This window comes from Equus caballus, chromosome 8, assembly GCF_041296265.1.
Source record: "Equus caballus isolate H_3958 breed thoroughbred chromosome 8, TB-T2T, whole genome shotgun sequence".
In the NCBI taxonomy this organism is placed as follows: Eukaryota; Metazoa; Chordata; class Mammalia; order Perissodactyla; family Equidae; genus Equus; species Equus caballus.
The window spans coordinates 13,297,687-13,313,823 of NC_091691.1; the positions used below are offsets into that span (position 1 = coordinate 13,297,687).

The 16,137-nt window shown below is 59.0% G+C and overlaps 1 protein-coding gene across 1 annotated transcript in view; it reads left to right on the top strand.

Annotated features, from left to right (window-relative positions):
• The window catches only part of TRPV4 (transient receptor potential cation channel subfamily V member 4), a 38,024-nt gene continuing 21,887 nt past the window's right edge, over positions 1-16,137 (top strand). Inside the window, exons 1-2 of the mRNA XM_070275313.1 lie at positions 1-109; positions 14,036-14,452. Coding sequence (XP_070131414.1) covers positions 14,067-14,452 — 386 coding nt within the window. The 5' untranslated portion in view covers positions 1-109; positions 14,036-14,066. The remainder of the gene's footprint in view (positions 110-14,035; positions 14,453-16,137) is intronic.

Sequence of the window (16,137 nt, forward strand, 5' to 3'; positions counted from 1 at the left end):
GCTGGAACCTGAGCCGGGAGGAGGGGCGCGGGCGGGGGCGCGGGGCGGCTGGCGGCCGGGATTCAGGAAGCGCTGCGCTCCCGGCCGCCGGCGCCGCGCTGTCCCGGAGGTGAGTGGGGCCTGGGCCCTCGGGACGGGGACCCCGGGAGGGACGGTCCAGCCGAGGTCCCCTCGCGCCCCTGGGGACGTCTCGGAGGCTCCGAATCCCGGCCCCGGGCGCGGCAGGCGCGGGGCCCCGCTGGGTGCCCTTGGGCCGAGGACCACCTCTCTGGGCTTCAGTTTGATCGCCTGTGAAATGGGCGCCACCCTGGGCCCTGGGGGTGCGGGTCTGCGGGGGGCATCCCCGAGCCCCAAGCCCAGGAACCAGAGACGAGGCGGCCCTGCAGCCCGCGCTGGGGGCATCCCCATTTTGGGGGCTTGGAAGCGGGAGTTGGGGGGCCTGAGGTTAGCCCTCCGCCTCTAAGCAAGCAGCAGGAACTGGTGAGTCTGGAACTTCCAAAGGCCGCTAATTAGTTACTGAGTCCTAGAGAGGACTCTTCCCCTGGGGGCAGGGAAATCTTTAACCTCCTGCCCTGCCTGGGAGACTCCTGGGAGGTCCCTGAGGACAGGGAGAGACTCCCACACTCTCCACTTGCCTGGAGATACCACCCACAGACACGTGGATTGAGCCACCCACCACCCCTCTTGGCCCAGCCCCAGCCGGTTGCTCCGTCCGTCCTCCCCACTTTGTAGTTGGGGAAACTGAGGCTCAGGTTGGGGTTTTAGCCAAGTGGAATTTAAGCCCAGGGCTGTCTGGCCCCAAAGCCCTCAGGGCCTGGTGCACAGGGGGTGTCCTGGGAGCTGCCGGGGCAGGGGTGGGCCTGTCGCTGCTCCGGTCAGCCTCTAAAACAAGGGCCTCTGCTGGGGGTGGCGGTGGGGGTGGGGCTGCGATGATGGGGGTGGGGGCGCGATGGCGAGTGTGGGCTTTGTTCTCCATGCTAAGAACCACTGAGGATTTAAGCTTTGCCACTTTATTTCTGGGGCGAGGACACGGGTCACTCGGGGACTGCCCTGGAGGAAGGTTAAGAGCTGGCCTCTTTAGAGAGGTCAGGGGGAAGGGGCAGCCCCCCCCCCCCCCCCCCGCATCTGCCAGGTTAAAAGTGGGGTCCGTGTGGGGGCTGTGTGGGCGGAACCAGCTGTAAAATGGGACTGCCGGAGGGTGACCCCGGGTGAGGACAGACGGCCTGGCTCAGAGCTCAGTGAGTGCCAGCCCTTTATCCTGCTTGAGCTGGTAATTTTTGCCCCAAACATCTTGTTAATGGAAGGGCTGAAGAAAGGTAATTGGCCACTTCCACATTTCTCTTGTTTATTCTGTTGGGATAACCGTGGGAACCAGAACGGCTGGGGACCCCCTTTTCCTCCCCTTATTGGTATGTTAGAGTGGGGAATGGCAGCTGGTGGTCATGAGCCAGTCAGGTACCCATTTGTAAAACCAGGGCGGGTCGTTCTGAAATGGAGTCTCCCAGGCTCATGGACGGGGTGCCTGGGAGCGAAGGGTGAGAGCGAGCCAGGAAGGTGCCCGGATGCCCCGGGCGAAATCCGGAGCCGCCACCTTGCATCCGGGTGAGGGGCTGTGGACACTCCTCTGGCCTCACGTGGTGTGAGCTGGGCCTCAGCCATTTCCTCCTTTGCTAAGCAGACCGCCCTGGAAAGCCCACCTGTGCCAGCCCTGGGCTGGGCACTGACACGCACCTGGAGCCCAGCCAGCTCCAGCCCGAGGGGCGTAAACTGAGTGGTCCAAGGGAGACAGTGAGATGGGAGGAAGGGCTGACCCCTGACTGCTGCCCCCCTGATGCTGGCATTGCCCCTCATGCCAGCCGTGGCCTCCAGGCGGGCAGCACCCTCACCTGACCCTGTGGGCACCCAGAAAGGTGAGCACATGTGATAGATACTTGACAGATGTATGCTGTTGAATGAATGGGGGTCAGGAGAGAATGCTGAAGGGTGGGAGAGCAGATAGGGAAGGGATCAGGGAGGGCTTGATCAAGGTGGCGTTAGAGCCACACCTTGAAGAATAAACGCGGATGTTGGGGAAAAAGCATGCAGGTAAAGACCTGACTTTCACCTGTTGCCAGGTGGGTAAACCTGGGGCTTGTAGAGCCAAGAAATTGTTCCATTTGTCTGGAGTGTGTGACGGGAACAAGAAGGGCTAAGGATCAGACAGGCAGGGGCTAGATCAGACCAGAAGCCCTAAAAGTCCAAGCTAGGAGGGATGTGCCGGACGTGTGGTCTGGAAAGGTCCCTCTGGCTGCAGAGTGGGGGCCAGGCTCCCCAGGCCGAGGAAGTGGTCCATGCAAGAGATGTAAGGCCCTGGGTGGGGGGAGTGGAGAGGGGCGGCTGGAGGAAGATGGAGGAGGGAGAGAAACACAGGAGACGTGACCTCGCTGCCTGGTGCTCCGTAAATCTCTATTGCACGACCGAGTGACTGAACACATCATTTTGAGAGGGCTGAGTCCTTCCAGCTCCTTCATTCCTACGCCCCATAGGCCCCCAACCTGCTGTTTGCCTCAGTTTCCCCCATTTGGCTGTTGGAAAGACACTCCAGGCCCCTTCCTAAATCACAGGGACCCGGGAAGCGGCTCCTTTTCTTGTCGTACTCAGGATCCAGGGAGCCGAGAGGACATTTCATGCCGGCGGGCCCTCCGGAATGCCCCGTGTCAACGGTTTGGAGTGGAATTTACCTGTTAAACATTAATTCAGATCTCTTGAGATACTTGTCGTCCTGGGCCCCGCAGCTGCCGCTCTGAACACTGGGTGTGCTGTTCTGTCTGGCTTCATCCAGGCTTGGCTGCATTAGTAGTCATTATGATGGTAGCAAGCATTTATTGAGCACTTACTGTGTGCCAGGCACTGAGCCAAACACTGTTAGTACAATTGGATACAAAATGACGATTGTGCCCATTTTTGTGAGGGAGGAACTGAGGTCTGGGTAGTGAAGTCCCCTGCCCAGGGTCTCTTCGCTGGGGAGGGCAGCGCTGGGATCTGCTCTCCCTTTGTCTGATTCCCAAATCCATGCCCTTACCTTCCAAGCTGGCCTGTCCCATTCTTCTGGACCCTGAGCCACAGGGAAGCTACTCTGCAGTTCAGAGAGGAGAAGCTGAGTTGCTCAGACAGACCCGGTCTTCAATCCTAGGCCTGCTGCTCTGGTACCAGGGAAGCTCGGGCAAGTCACCTGGGCGTCTCTGAGCCTCAGTTTCCTTATCTGGCAAATGGGTGTCAAATGGCTCTCAGTTCCTGCTTTGCAGGGACCGTCCAAGGCACGCAGATGGGGCTCCGAAGCACCATCTTCTTCCTCACCCCGTTCCCCGGCCTGTTCCAGGGCGTGTTTTCCTCCCGCGCATGCCTGGGCGCCCTCGGAGAGCCCCTCCGTGCCAGGCGGGTGGGCGGGCGGAAGGGGGCAAGGGCAGATCCAGACTTGCGTTTGGACCGAGGAGCTGTGTTTCAGCCGTGGAACATTCACGGGCCTCGACTGAGCGCCAGGAGCCCTCAGTGTTTCCTACTTGGGTGACTTAATGCTTAAAAACCAGCGCCAGAGCCTGCCCACTGGGTTCGGATCCCGGCTCCCCGTGAGTTCCCTCACTCCCTTGGGCCTCGGTTTCCTTGTCTATAAAATGGGATGATGATGGCGCCTGCTTCGTGGGTGGGTGTGGACTGTCTCTGGCCCAACAGGGACTGTTTCGCTTGTAACCAACGTCTGTCACCCGATGTTCACTTCGATGGTGTCACGGCCTCACCCCCACTGGAGTTGGATGGGGACCGGAAGGCTGAGTCCCATTTTACAGCTGAGGAAACTGAGGCTCAGAGAGAGAAGCGGTTTACCTGGGGCTCATGGTAGACCTGGACCTGGAAGCCAGATGCGAGTGACTCTGGTCCCCTTGGGTCCCTGAAAAGCCCAGTGGCCAGCTCAGCTTCCTTCCTGGAAAGCCACCTTGGACTCACCTCTGTTGGAGTCTGACCCACCTCGTTCAGGTCCCAGCTCTGCCACTTGCTGCTGTGTGACCTCAGGAAGTGGCTTAACTTCTCTATTCCTGGGGCTGCCACCTGGGGTTTGCTGGAAGTCAGAGCTCTGGCAGCTTGAGGGGGATTCGGGTTATTCTGGCTGCCACTCCTGCCCTAGCCTGGATGCCCCCTGCCTTAGGTGTCCTTGTGTCCTGTGAGCTGGCACCCTGGAATGAGGAAGGGAGGCCAGGACCTCCCTTTCACTGTGACTATGATTTCCTTCTTGCCTCTGCACCCCTTCCTGATCATTGTCTTCCGCTTTCCACCCTGAGCCCTGGCTGCTGCTGGCTGTGTGGCCTCAGGGAGGTCACCCCACCTCTCTGAGCAGATTTCCTCATCGGTGAGGGAGGGTCACAGAGACTGTGCCAGGGGCGTAGAGAGCCCTCCATGAATTCTAGTAGGTCTGCCCCAGATGAGGTCAGAGGGTGGGAAAGACCACAGAAGGAGGTGGGGGCCCCAGGGGCAGACAGGCGGGCCATTTACCAAATGGGAATACTCTTATTTTTCTTGGGGTGGTGAGTAATGCCCCCCCCCCCGCGACCCCCCTGCCCGCCCCTGCACAAAGGGCCTCAGTCTCACAGGGGCCTGTTTTTCCCCGAGGGTGGAGTGGCCTGGGTTCCACCCGGCTGACCAGGAGAGCTGGCCACCTTCTGGGACAGCTCCTCGTGGGGGGGTGTGTGGGGGGGTGTGTTTATGGGGGGGAGCCTCTTCCAACACATGCCCTGGGTGCGCCCCACGAGCTCAGGGGAGACCCCAGCGGGCAAGGGGCCGACTGCCCTCAGGTGGGGACGTGTTGGCCTGGTTCCCTTCTGTCTCCCCTTAGCACAGAGGAGGGGCCCGGAATACGTGCAGACGGAGGGAAGGAAGGAAGGAAGGAGTGAACAGACCCATCACGGAGGCAGGGGCATCGGGAGAAACCGCCTGCTCGGACCGAGTGGCCTTGGGCGAGTGCCCTGGCCTCACTGAGCCTCTGTGTCCTCAGCCATAGGATGGACCCATGGAGGCTCTTGCCCTCACAGGGGATCTCGAGGCATTCGGTGCTCCGTTAGTTATCCGTTAAAGGGTGGGAGGGGGGCAGCTGGCTAGCTACCTGGTTAGTTGGGCTGAGTTTCAGCGTTCGCACCCTGTCTGTCCTGTGGGGAATGACTGGGCTTGTCTCTGAGTCCCTGCATCTGTGTCCATGAGTTTGCTCATTGATTCCTTGAGTCCATTCATTCAGCAAGTGTATCTTGAGCAGCTACTATGTGCCAGGCCCTGGTCCAGGCCCTGGGGACCCAGGGGTGCCTGGAACAGAGGAGGTCCCTGCCCTCCTGCAGCTTGAGTCTGAGTTCCCGTCGTTCCACACACCGTCCTTTGGGGACCTTACGAGGTCCTGACACCCACAATGACCAAACAACCCACTGACGGGGGCTGCCATTTGCTCCCTCTTAGAAATGAGGAAACTGAGGCTCAGAGAGGTGAAGGGATCCACCTGGGGTCGCACAGCTACTAAGTGGCAAAGCCAAGTTCAAACTCCGTCTGTCTGCCTGCAGCACCCCAGCTCCTCATGCCCATGCCCGCCTGCCCCGGTGAGCTCCAAGGGCATTAGAAAGGTGGCCCCAGGGAGAGGGCATCCTGGACCCCAAAGGGCTGGACTGAAGTGCGTTTAAAAGCCGATGGTTGGAATCCTAGCCACGTTCCCTTCCTGCTGAGTTGTGACCTCAGCTGGGTCTCTCGGTCTCTTGGAGCCTCAGTTTGCTCATCTGTGAAATGGGGATGGCAACAATGCCCACCTCAGACTGGAGGTAAATGTGAAGGTACTCAGCGCATGGTAGGTGGTGGGTAAATGTCAGCCCCGCGCTCCCGTCCTCCTGGCAGTTAGTTTCTTTGGGGATGGAGACAGTAGTATCTAACATCTAGAGCTATTATTTGGGTTAAGCGGAAGGTGCTGGGTGAAATGTACCAGTGCAGCAGGCAGCGCCGATGGTGGGGTTTCGGGCATTGGCCTCGGCTGCAATTCGAAGCAGGTGGCCAGAGACGGCAGCCCGCATTCGGCACAGGCTGGTGGTGAGGTGGGCTGCGGCGGAGAGAGGGTCTCAAACCTGCTTTCTGCTGCCTTGGGCTCCCTTCCCCGGGCTCCCGCCCAACTCGTCCATCCCACGGTGTCTGCCCTCCTCTCTGACTTGGGAACCTTGGGGCGTTTGTGCGTGGGAACGAGGTGGAGGGGTGTGTGCATGGCTGGGTGGGGGTCCTGTCCCCCTGGGCCTCAGCCTGTCTGCTGGGAGATAGGGCAGTGCCTGTCCCGGCAGCCTCGCCGAGGTGGCAGAGATGGAACCGAGGAGGTGAGGAAACCCTTTTGGAAGGCGAGGGCTCCGAGCAGAGTCACCAGCTGGGCCTCGGAGACGGTGGGTCCAGCCCCACTCCGCCCTGCGCTCCCTGGGCCTCGTCTTTGTTGGTCACCTGCTGTGCATCAGGCAGTGTCCTCAACGCCTGAATTAGCGCGTTCAAGCCTCACCCCTCCCTTTGGGGTAGGACCTCTCATTTTATTTTTTAATTGAAAGCATGAATATTCAGTACGACAGTAATTATAAAGCCAATATGGGGTCACCCCTCCCAGGTGGCAGTAATGATTTCCCCCATTTTACAGAAGAGGAAACTGAGCCCCAGAGAGGCAAAGTGACTTACTCAAGGCCACCCAGCCAGTGAGGGGCAGGTGGGGAACAGAATATAGGTTGGGCGGTTTCTGAGGCTACAGAATTTTCTCTGGCGGTGGGGGGAGCTCTGTGGCTGTGACTGTCCTCCAGGAGAGGGGCTGGGCCGGGGAGAAGGGGGTCCCAAGCTTTTGAGGTCTCCCTCCTCCTGGGCTGGAGCATCATGCTCCGAGTGGAGCTGAGTCTGAGGGGTGGGATCCTGGGGCTGTGCTCTGCCGGGATGGGGGTGAGGAAAGGGAGGAAGAAGCGGGGGCCTCCTGAGCCAGAGGCGCCATGTCCTGGAGCCTGTGCGTGCTGCCAGCCCCTTTACGGACGTTTGATCCCTGTGACGTCCCCACATTGTACCGAGGAAACTGAGGCTCGGGGAGGCAGAGCCACTTGCCCAAGCTCGCCGAGCCAGGAGGCGTTAGTGAGATGTTGTCCACGTGCCATACAACTCACCCTTTCGAAGAGTACGATTTAGTGGGTTTTCTGCATATTCAGAGCTGTACAGACATTACCACTGTCTAGTTCGAGTACGTTTTCCTCTTCCCCAAAAAGGAGCTCCAGACCCATTAACAATCACAGCCCTTCCAATCTCCCAGCCCCTGGCGGCCACTAATCTGCTTTCTGTCTCTGTGGATTTGCCTGTCCTGATGTTTCATGTAAATAGAGTCCCAGGAGATGTGGCCTTTTGTACTGCACGGCGCATGCTCTGAACCCATTCAACCACACTGCCTCCCGGGGGTTCGCCCAGGCCCGGGGACCCTTGGACGTGAGTGGGTGCCCGTGAGAGCTCGGAGGGGTGGTTGTGCACCCTGGCGGGAGCCCTCCACCAAGGACTTGTGAAATGACCGGGTGACTGCTGTGGCCGCACTGGCCGTGCCCTCTGTGGGGCCCGGTGAGTCACCCCAGCCCTGCCCCGCCTGGGTGGTGCGAGCTTGAGGGGGGCGCCCTCCTGGCTAGGGGGACCCGACAGGACACTGGGGCTCTGTCTGCCCTGGACAGGCGGCCACTGTGCGGCAAACAGGAAGCGGGCTGGGCCGAGACCTGCTAGGTAAATACAGGCTGGCTGAGGAGGGTGCCCGGTGTGGCGTGATGCCCCCACTGCTGCCGCCCACCAGGGGCCGGGGCCTCGGGCAGCCTGGCTGGCAGCAGTTTTGCCAACAGGCTGGGCTCCCAGCCGGCTGCTCCCAGTGGCGGCTGCTCTGAGGTGGCTGCCAGGGTGCCAGGCTCCGGGCCCAGCTGCTCCGCCTTCCTGGCACTCATACCTTCCTTGGTCCTCCGTCTGCTTGTTCATCCATCTCTAATAATAATAATATAATGATACCAAGGATGCTCACAGTGGCCGTCCTTTACCGAGTGCGTGCTCTCTGCCAGGCCCTGGGCTCAGCTTAACCCTCACACCAGTCCCCTGGGAGAGATGGTATGATCATCACCATTTACAGCTGGGGAAACCGAGGCACAGGAAGGCCAGGTAACTTGCCCAGGGTCACACAGCTGGTGAGCTGGCAGCCACCCACCCCTCACCATTCTTCCTTCACCCCCTTCTTCCACCTCACCCGTCTTGAGGCCCCTGGTCCTTGTAAAGTACCCATTGAAGGCACAGGTCCTGGGGCCACACGGCTTCTAATCCTGCTTCCCCCTTGAAGGAGCTGAGCAACACTGGACGAGAGACGCCACCTCTCTGAGCCTCAGTTTCCTCCCCTGGAAGGTGGGGGGTTGGACAGAGCTGGTGTTTCCTCTCCAGCACCAGGAAACTTCAGGCTCCCTGACCACCCCTCCAAGACTGATCTGGAATGACAAGTGCTCAGAGTCATGTTTAGTCTACGTACCACGGGAAGGGGAGGCCCCACAGATTGGGCAAGGAGCCCCAGGATCTGCGGGGAGAAAGTGCACTGGGGGGCCGAGCTGGTGGCATAGTGGTTAAATTCACATGCTTCACTTTAGTGGTCCAGGGTTCACGGGTTTGGATCCCAGGCACGGACCCACAGTTGCTCATTGTGCCATGATTTGGTGGCATCTCACATACGAAGTAGAGGAAGGTTGGCCCAGATGTTAGCTCAGGGATGATCTTCCTCAAGCAAAAAGAGGAAGATGGGCAACCAATGTTAGCTCAAGGCCAATCTTCCTCACCAAAAAAAGAAAGTGCGCTGGGTCTCTCTAAGAGCCCAAAAGCTCCCCCCTGCTCTGCCTGCCTCCTACCCACCCATGCATCCACCCACCCACTTACCCATCTTTTCTTCCTTCCCACCTTTCTTCTCCCAATGCCTCAGGCCTCACCATTCCTCAATGCCCCCTTAGAGGCACCTGTTACTCTAAGAGTGAACAACAAGGGAGCTGGTCTAGACTGGGGAGCCAGGAAGGCTTTTCAGAGGAAGTGCTGGTTAAGAGGAGACCTGCAGAATGGGAGGCAGCCAGTGAAGGGGGAGTTCCAGGCAGAGGGGACAGCCAGGGCGAAGGCTGGAGGAGGGAAAGGCCGGCTGTCTTCCCTCCTAGACTGTGAGTTCTCTGAGCTTCCACTCTTTCGTGCTTCCCCGGTGCCCTGCAAACAAGTGGCACTCCACAGATGCCTGTTGGGGTGAATTGATCCCAGGAGGGAGGGAACCAGCAGGAACCGGCTCCCTGGAGCCCTTCCCCGTGGGGTGGAGCACCTGCAGGCCCACACTTGCCCCCGTGTTTAAGCAGCTTTCCTTGGTCGCAGAATCAGGAGGACGGGATTTGACAAATATGTGCCAGGGTTTCCATGAGATCGGGCAAAGCCACAGGGGTGAGGGGGAGGGGAGCGGTGAGGCCAGGCCCCTCCCTCCACCCTCTGTGTAGGGGGCGGGGATGGAGCCGGAGACCTCCGCCCTCCAGGGAAGGCCCCTGCCCTTTGCTTTGTCATGCGATTTGCTGCTTAGGGAGGGGTGCTTGACACAACTCTGGTTATTCCCACAATGACCCAGTTAAGATCCCCAGGGCAGGTGAGGAAAGAGAGGCCCAGCTCATGAGCAGGGGGTCTTCCAGCCAACTCCCTGATCTGTCTGTCTGACGTCAAAATGCTAGCTCCCACTCTGTGCCCTTTCCTCAGGGCATGGGCCCCAACTGCATCCCCAGGGCCCATCAGAGGAGAACGCATGACCCTTGGGCAGAGAGGAGGGCTTGGGGACCCTGGCTGAGCCCTGTGTCCCCTCCCCCTGCTGGGGACCCCTGCACCCCTTAACTCGGCCACTCCGGAGTCCTTCGGGTCTACACAGCTCTTCACACCGTCAGACACGACTCTGCTTCTTTCTTTGTCTAGCTGTTTACTTTGTTGCCCCCAGAAGGTCAGCCCCAGGAGGGCAGGGATTCCTCCGTCTTGCTCACCACCGTGTCCCCAGTGCCTGGCACACAGTATGTGCTCAATAAACCCTTGTTGACTAAATGAATAGGCGAATGGTTTCTAATCCTGCTTCTTGGGCCCAGAGATTCAGATCCTCTCTCTGTCCATCCTGCCACAACTGCCCTCTGTGCGCAGACTATAATCTCAAATACATACTCAAAAAAACGATTTAGATGCGTAAAACAAAAATGTTTGAAAACCGCGGCTTTAAATGAACTCCGTGGGGACGCAGTGTGGGAATGTTCACACTCATGCGTAGACGTCCTGGGTTGAGTCCTTCAGGCTTGCCTGGTGCCCGCTGGGTCCTGCCTGCTGCAAAGGCATTCCGGTGGGGGGTGGTGAAGGGCCCCGCGGCCCTGCTCACAGCGGACACACGCACCTGCATGCACACGTGGGGAAAGACGCAAATGAGCGCACACAACATTCACGCGCACAGGAGGCGCACGAGGCCTCTCTGCCTCCCCCCGGCCTGCGCCCCTCCTTCCCCCCTCCGGCTGGCAGGGGTTTGGAATGTGTAATGACAGCCTATGGAGCAAATTAGAACAGGGAGTGAGCTCTCTCCCCGACCACAGAGAACAGGGCAGCATGGGGAGAATCTGCCACAGAGCAGCCGGGCAGGCTGTGTGTGCGTGTGTGTGGGTACACATATGTACATTTGTGTGTACATGCTCACTGGTGTGTACACGTGCTTGGGTGGCGTGGTGTGGAAGGAGTCCAGGGTTAGGATCGGGGGTCCTTTATGGCCAGTCACTCCCTGGGGAGCCTTTATGGCTCCTCTCGGATCCTCAGTTTCCTCAGCTGTAAATGGGAGCAGCGGCCCAGCTTTGTGCACCAGGCTCTGGGGGGTTAACCGAGGGAGAGGCTGGGAGGGGCTGGGTGAATCCGACCGTGGGCCGTGGCTGCCAGGCTGCAGACTACAACACTTGTGTGCCTGGGAGGGGCGAGGAGGGCAGGGAAGGGGGCCCGTACCACAGGGTGATGAGGACGATGACGGCGTTTATCCAGTGCTGACTAGGTACCCGAGAGACACCTGACCTGCCTTATGTCATGGCAGCCCTACAGGATAGCTGTTATTGTGACCCTCATTAACCAGGAGGGAAACTGAGGCTCAGAGAGATGAGCATGGACTGTAGCCATAATCGTCACCTCTCAGGGCTGTCGTGCAGCTTGAACAAGATACAGTAAGGGCTTGGCGTGGCACCAGGCCAGGCCCAGTCAACCAAGGGGTTAGGGTGGTCCAGGCTCTGCAGCCAACTGCCCGGATTTGAATCCAGGCTCTGTTGCTAAGCTGCTGTGTGGCCTCAGGCAACTCACTTAACCTCTCTGAGCCTCAGCTTCTTCATCATCTATAGAATGGGAATTATAGCAATACCTACCTCCAAGGGAGGGTTTCTCAACCTCAGCACTACTGATGTTTGGGCTGGATCGTTGCTCGTGGTGGGGACTGTCCCGGGCACTGTAGGATGTTTAGCAGCCACTAGAGGCCAATAGGCCTCTCTCCTCTGCACAGTGTGACAACCAAACATGTCCCCAGACATTGCCAAGTGTCCCTGGGAGCAGAATGGCCCTGCTGAGAGCCCCTGGCCTCAGGGTGCAGTGCGGACCTGGCAAGGGTGCGTGTGCAAGGCACTGAGGCTTGTCCCGGTGGACCGAGGCGACATGGTCACAGTGCTGACGGGGTTATTTCGTAATTACCAGTTCACCATAATTAAAACGCTAAACGCGGTCCCCATGTGCCTCGCCCGAGGCTCCCTGAGCGAGTGAGTGGCTCAGAGTGGGTTTGAACCCGGGGCTGGCTGACTTCAGAGGCCCTGTTGTGGAGCCCCCAGGAAGCCTGGATGCCATGCGGGTTGGGGTCCCTTGGGGGGCGGCTGCAGTCATGGCAGGGATTGAGGGGCTCTCCCGGCTGCCTCCCCTGGCCTGGGGAGCTCCCTGAGGCGGGTGTCCATTAGGCCCTGCCCCCGTGGGGTGAGGGGTCCCTGGGGAGGGGTGTGGTATTAGGGTGTGGACAGCAGAGGCACGTGCCTGGCGCCTCCTCTCCCTCTGACCCCGGGGTCCCCGATGAGGCCACTAGGGCTGTGCCCGGGAAGCCCGCTCTTCCCCCTCCATGCCTGCACCCCAACGGACACCCCTCCCTGCCTCAGCATGCCCCCCATCCCTGCAGAACCAAGGCCACACTCACATGGCGGCCTCGAGGGGCCGCGGGGCCCGGTCTCCCTCCCCCACCTGGCAGGTGGACGGGAGCTAATGTCTCCTGAGCTCCTACCGGGTGCTGGCCCTGAGTGGGCGCTTCAGATTCCCGAGGTCCCTGTCATCTCCCAAGAACTCTAGGAGGGGGCGTGGTGACCCCGGCTTTATGAGTGGGGAAGCTGCGGCCCAGAGAGAGGAAGTGACTGGCCCGAGACCACACAGCTGCTAACTAACCAGGGCCCAGACAGAACCAGGTGTATCTGATTCCAGAAACCACTCCCCGCCTGTCCTTTTCCCTTTGATTATATCAGCGACAGCCCCCCGTTTAGTGCCAGGGGCGGCACTGGGCATGTCCGATCTCATTTCATTCTTCCTGCAAAGCTGTGAAAAAGCTGCTGCAATTGTACCCATTTTACAGATGAGGAAACTGAGGCTCGGGAGGCTAAAGTGACTTTCCCGAGGTCGCACTGCATGTAAATAGCAGGGCTGGGGTTAGAAGCCAGGCCTGGGTGACTCACAAGTCCAGGCTGTCCCTCCCCACTGGGGCCCAGGGGCGGCCAGTCCCCAGTGGGAACTCTGACATCTGTGTGCCCCGCCGTGCCCGCCAAGAGAGGCCCCTTGCCAGGCCCTCACTTCTGCGGCCCAAGCCTTCCCTCCTGGCAGCCCAGGACAAACAAGGTGGGAGCCAGTCTTTATTGGTGCCTCTGCTGGTGTGTCAGGCGGGGAGAGAGAGACTCAGAAAAGAGGGTTTTTCAGACATCTCCTTGCAGCCCGGACGGGATGGTGGGAGTTCCAGGAAACGGGCCCTCAGTGCCAGCACCACCCGCCCAGCCGTGCGCCGCAGAGGCCAGGGGCTGCCAGCCTGCCAGCAGGGCCCTGCCCCTCCCTGCCCTTCTCCTGGCGAAATGCTGGGCCCGGAGCCCTGGGTTCCAGTGCAGCTCTTCTCCCCACCAGCTCTGTGACTGCCCCTCTTAAAGCTCCAGTTTCCTCGCCTGAGAAATGGAGACAAAGAACTCCTTTGTCATAAGGTCGCTTGTCCCTGCGGTGCCCTTCCAGTTGCTGGGGACACAGGAGGGCACCAGACGGCTCATTCCCTGCCACCTGGTGCTCGCAGCCGGGAATTAACTAATCCCGTGAACGCGCAGATGGGGAGGGCTTCCCGGAGGAGGGGACAACTGAACTGGGAACAGAGGCCGGTGGGAGTTCACCAGGCGGAAAGAGGAGGGAGGGGTCAGCCCTTGGCACTGAGGGGAAGTCAACTGAAGTCTTGGAAGCTTGATTTTCTGTTCTGTAAAATGGAGAGCGTGCCTCCCAGTGGTCAGCACGGTGCCTGACAGCCCCATTTCACAGGTGAGGAAACCGAGGCTGTGAGACGTTGACTTGCCCAGCATCACGCAGTTGCTCGGGGTGGAGCCTGGCTTTGAACCCTGCTCTGTGGGGCTCTGAGGCTGGTTGGGTTGGTCAGGTGTAAGCCCCAGCCTCCGGGTTTGGGGTCCAGGGTGGCTCTGAGGCCCATCCTCCTCCAGCCGATGCCCAGGGAAGCTGGACCTGAGGCAGACAGGCCTTTCCAGGCCTCTGAAAGAGGCTCCTGTTGCAGCTCCCGCCTGGGGCCGGCAGCCAACCACATCTGGGAGTGGCCACCCCACACCCCTGTCATTACAACCGTGGCTTTGAAGCGGCTGGCAGCAGTGCTGTTTGCCTACGTGGGAGGGGGCTTCCTGGAGCCCCCACCAGTGGCCAGACTCTGCCTGACTCCCCTCCCGTTCCCTTGCAGGCCGAGCAGTGCAGACGGGTGCGGGGTCAGCATGGCGGACCCCAGCGAAGGCCCTCGCACAGGCTCTGGGGAGATGGCCGAGGCCCCCGGGGATGAGAGTGGCATCCCTGGTGGGGAGGCCTTCCCCCTCTCTTCGCTGGCCAATCTGTTTGAAGGAGAAGACGGCTCCCCCTCGCATTCACCAAATGATACGGGTCGCCCTGCTGGCCCCAGCGATGGGCGGCCAAACCTGCGCATGAAGTTCCAGGGCGCCTTCCGCAAGGGGGTGCCCAACCCCATTGACCTGCTGGAGTCCACCCTGTATGAGTCCTCGGTGGTGCCCGGGCCCAAGAAGGCACCCATGGACTCGCTCTTTGACTATGGCACCTATCGTCACCATCCCAGTGACAACAAGCGGTGGAGGAAGAAGGTCATAGAGTGAGTATTGCTGGCTGCCTGGCCAATGGTCTTCTCTGTATTGAATTCATCCACCCACCCACCCATCCATCCATCCATGCCTCATCCATTCATGCATGCATGCATCCATCCACTCATTCATCCATCCTTCTTTCCACCCACCTGTCTACCCATCCATGCCTCCATCCATCCATGTATTCATTCATCCATCCATCCACTCATTCATCCATCCTTTCTACCCACCCCTCCACCCACCCATCCATCCATCCATGCCTCCATCCATCCATCCATCCACTTATCCATGCATGCATCCATCCATCATCTACTCATTCATTCATCTGGCTACCTGTCTTTCCACCTGTCCATCTACTTGTCCAATCCGTCCATCCACCGTCCACTCATTCAAATATCTATTTACCGTCTGTCCATCTGTTGTCTATCTGTCCAGCCATCCACTATACAACCAACCTTCTATTTATCCACCATTTACTCATTCAAACATCCATCCATCCTCCCATCTACCCAGTGTTTCTATTCATCCAGTCGTCAGCTATCTATCAAACTATTTATAATTCATTCATTCATTTCATTTCTAATGTCTTTCTTTTTTCCTTCCTTCCTCTTTCTTTCTCTCTCCCCCTCTTCCTTCCTTCCTTCTTTCTTTCCTTTCTTCTAATCACCAGTTCATTCACCCAGCTATCTGCCCGTCCATTTGTTCGTTCACTCATTCATTTGCTCAGTCACTGACTCATTCACTCATCTTTTCATCCATTTGCCCATCCATCCATCCATCTATCCATCTACGTTCTCCTGTTGGCACACCCCCCAGCTGCCCGTCCTGGGTGTTCTCTAAGCATCACCTTCATTTCTGGGCATCTCGTGGCCTTCCTGGGACTTGGGGAGAGTTCAAACCTCCAGCCAAGGCGTTAACCCTTTCTTTCCCGTGAAGGAGGCTGGCTGAAAGAGGAGCAGGAGAGTGGAGAGAAGCCCCTGGCTGGGGTAACAGCACGTGGCCATTCCATGGAGTGGTCTATGGCCATGGCCATAGAATGATGCCTTCTATGCCAGGCCTAGCTGGGGACAGGGAGCCTCCAACCCCCCAAGGTCACCTCCCGCCAGTGGGCTCTGCCGAGCTGAGTCCTGCAGCAGGGACTCCAGACTCATAGGCATTTGCACGGCATCTTCATGTCGTTTGTGTGGCACTCTGCAATCCCAGGCCCCCAGGGTTCTGTTTCCAGCATAACCCTGGTGTCTGTCACCTGCGGACTCCTTGCCTTGCAAGGTTGAGTTCTCCTTCCTGGTCCCTTAGGGAGTCTGGGGACTTCCCCAAGTTTTTGGCAATTTAGGGGAGGGAGTGGGGCTTACAGTCTCATTGTCCCCTCTGCTCCCAGCCTCTGCTCCTGGTGGCCTAGTGCAGTTTATGATCCTCTCTAGGTCTGGACCCTGCTGTTCCTAACGTGCCCTGAATTGACCCAGACTTGGAAACCAGCCCCTTTGCTCCATCAGCTACTCATCCATTCATCCAGCTACCCATCTTTCCACCTGTCCACCCGCTTGTCTGGTCCCTCGGTCCCTCATCACTCACTCAAATATTTATCTACCCATCTATCCATCTGTCATCTATCTGTCCTGCCATCCACCCACGGAAACCCCAGAGAACCCCTCTCAGGCCCCTGTGTGTTTCTGGAGGGCAATCTTGAAGTCTA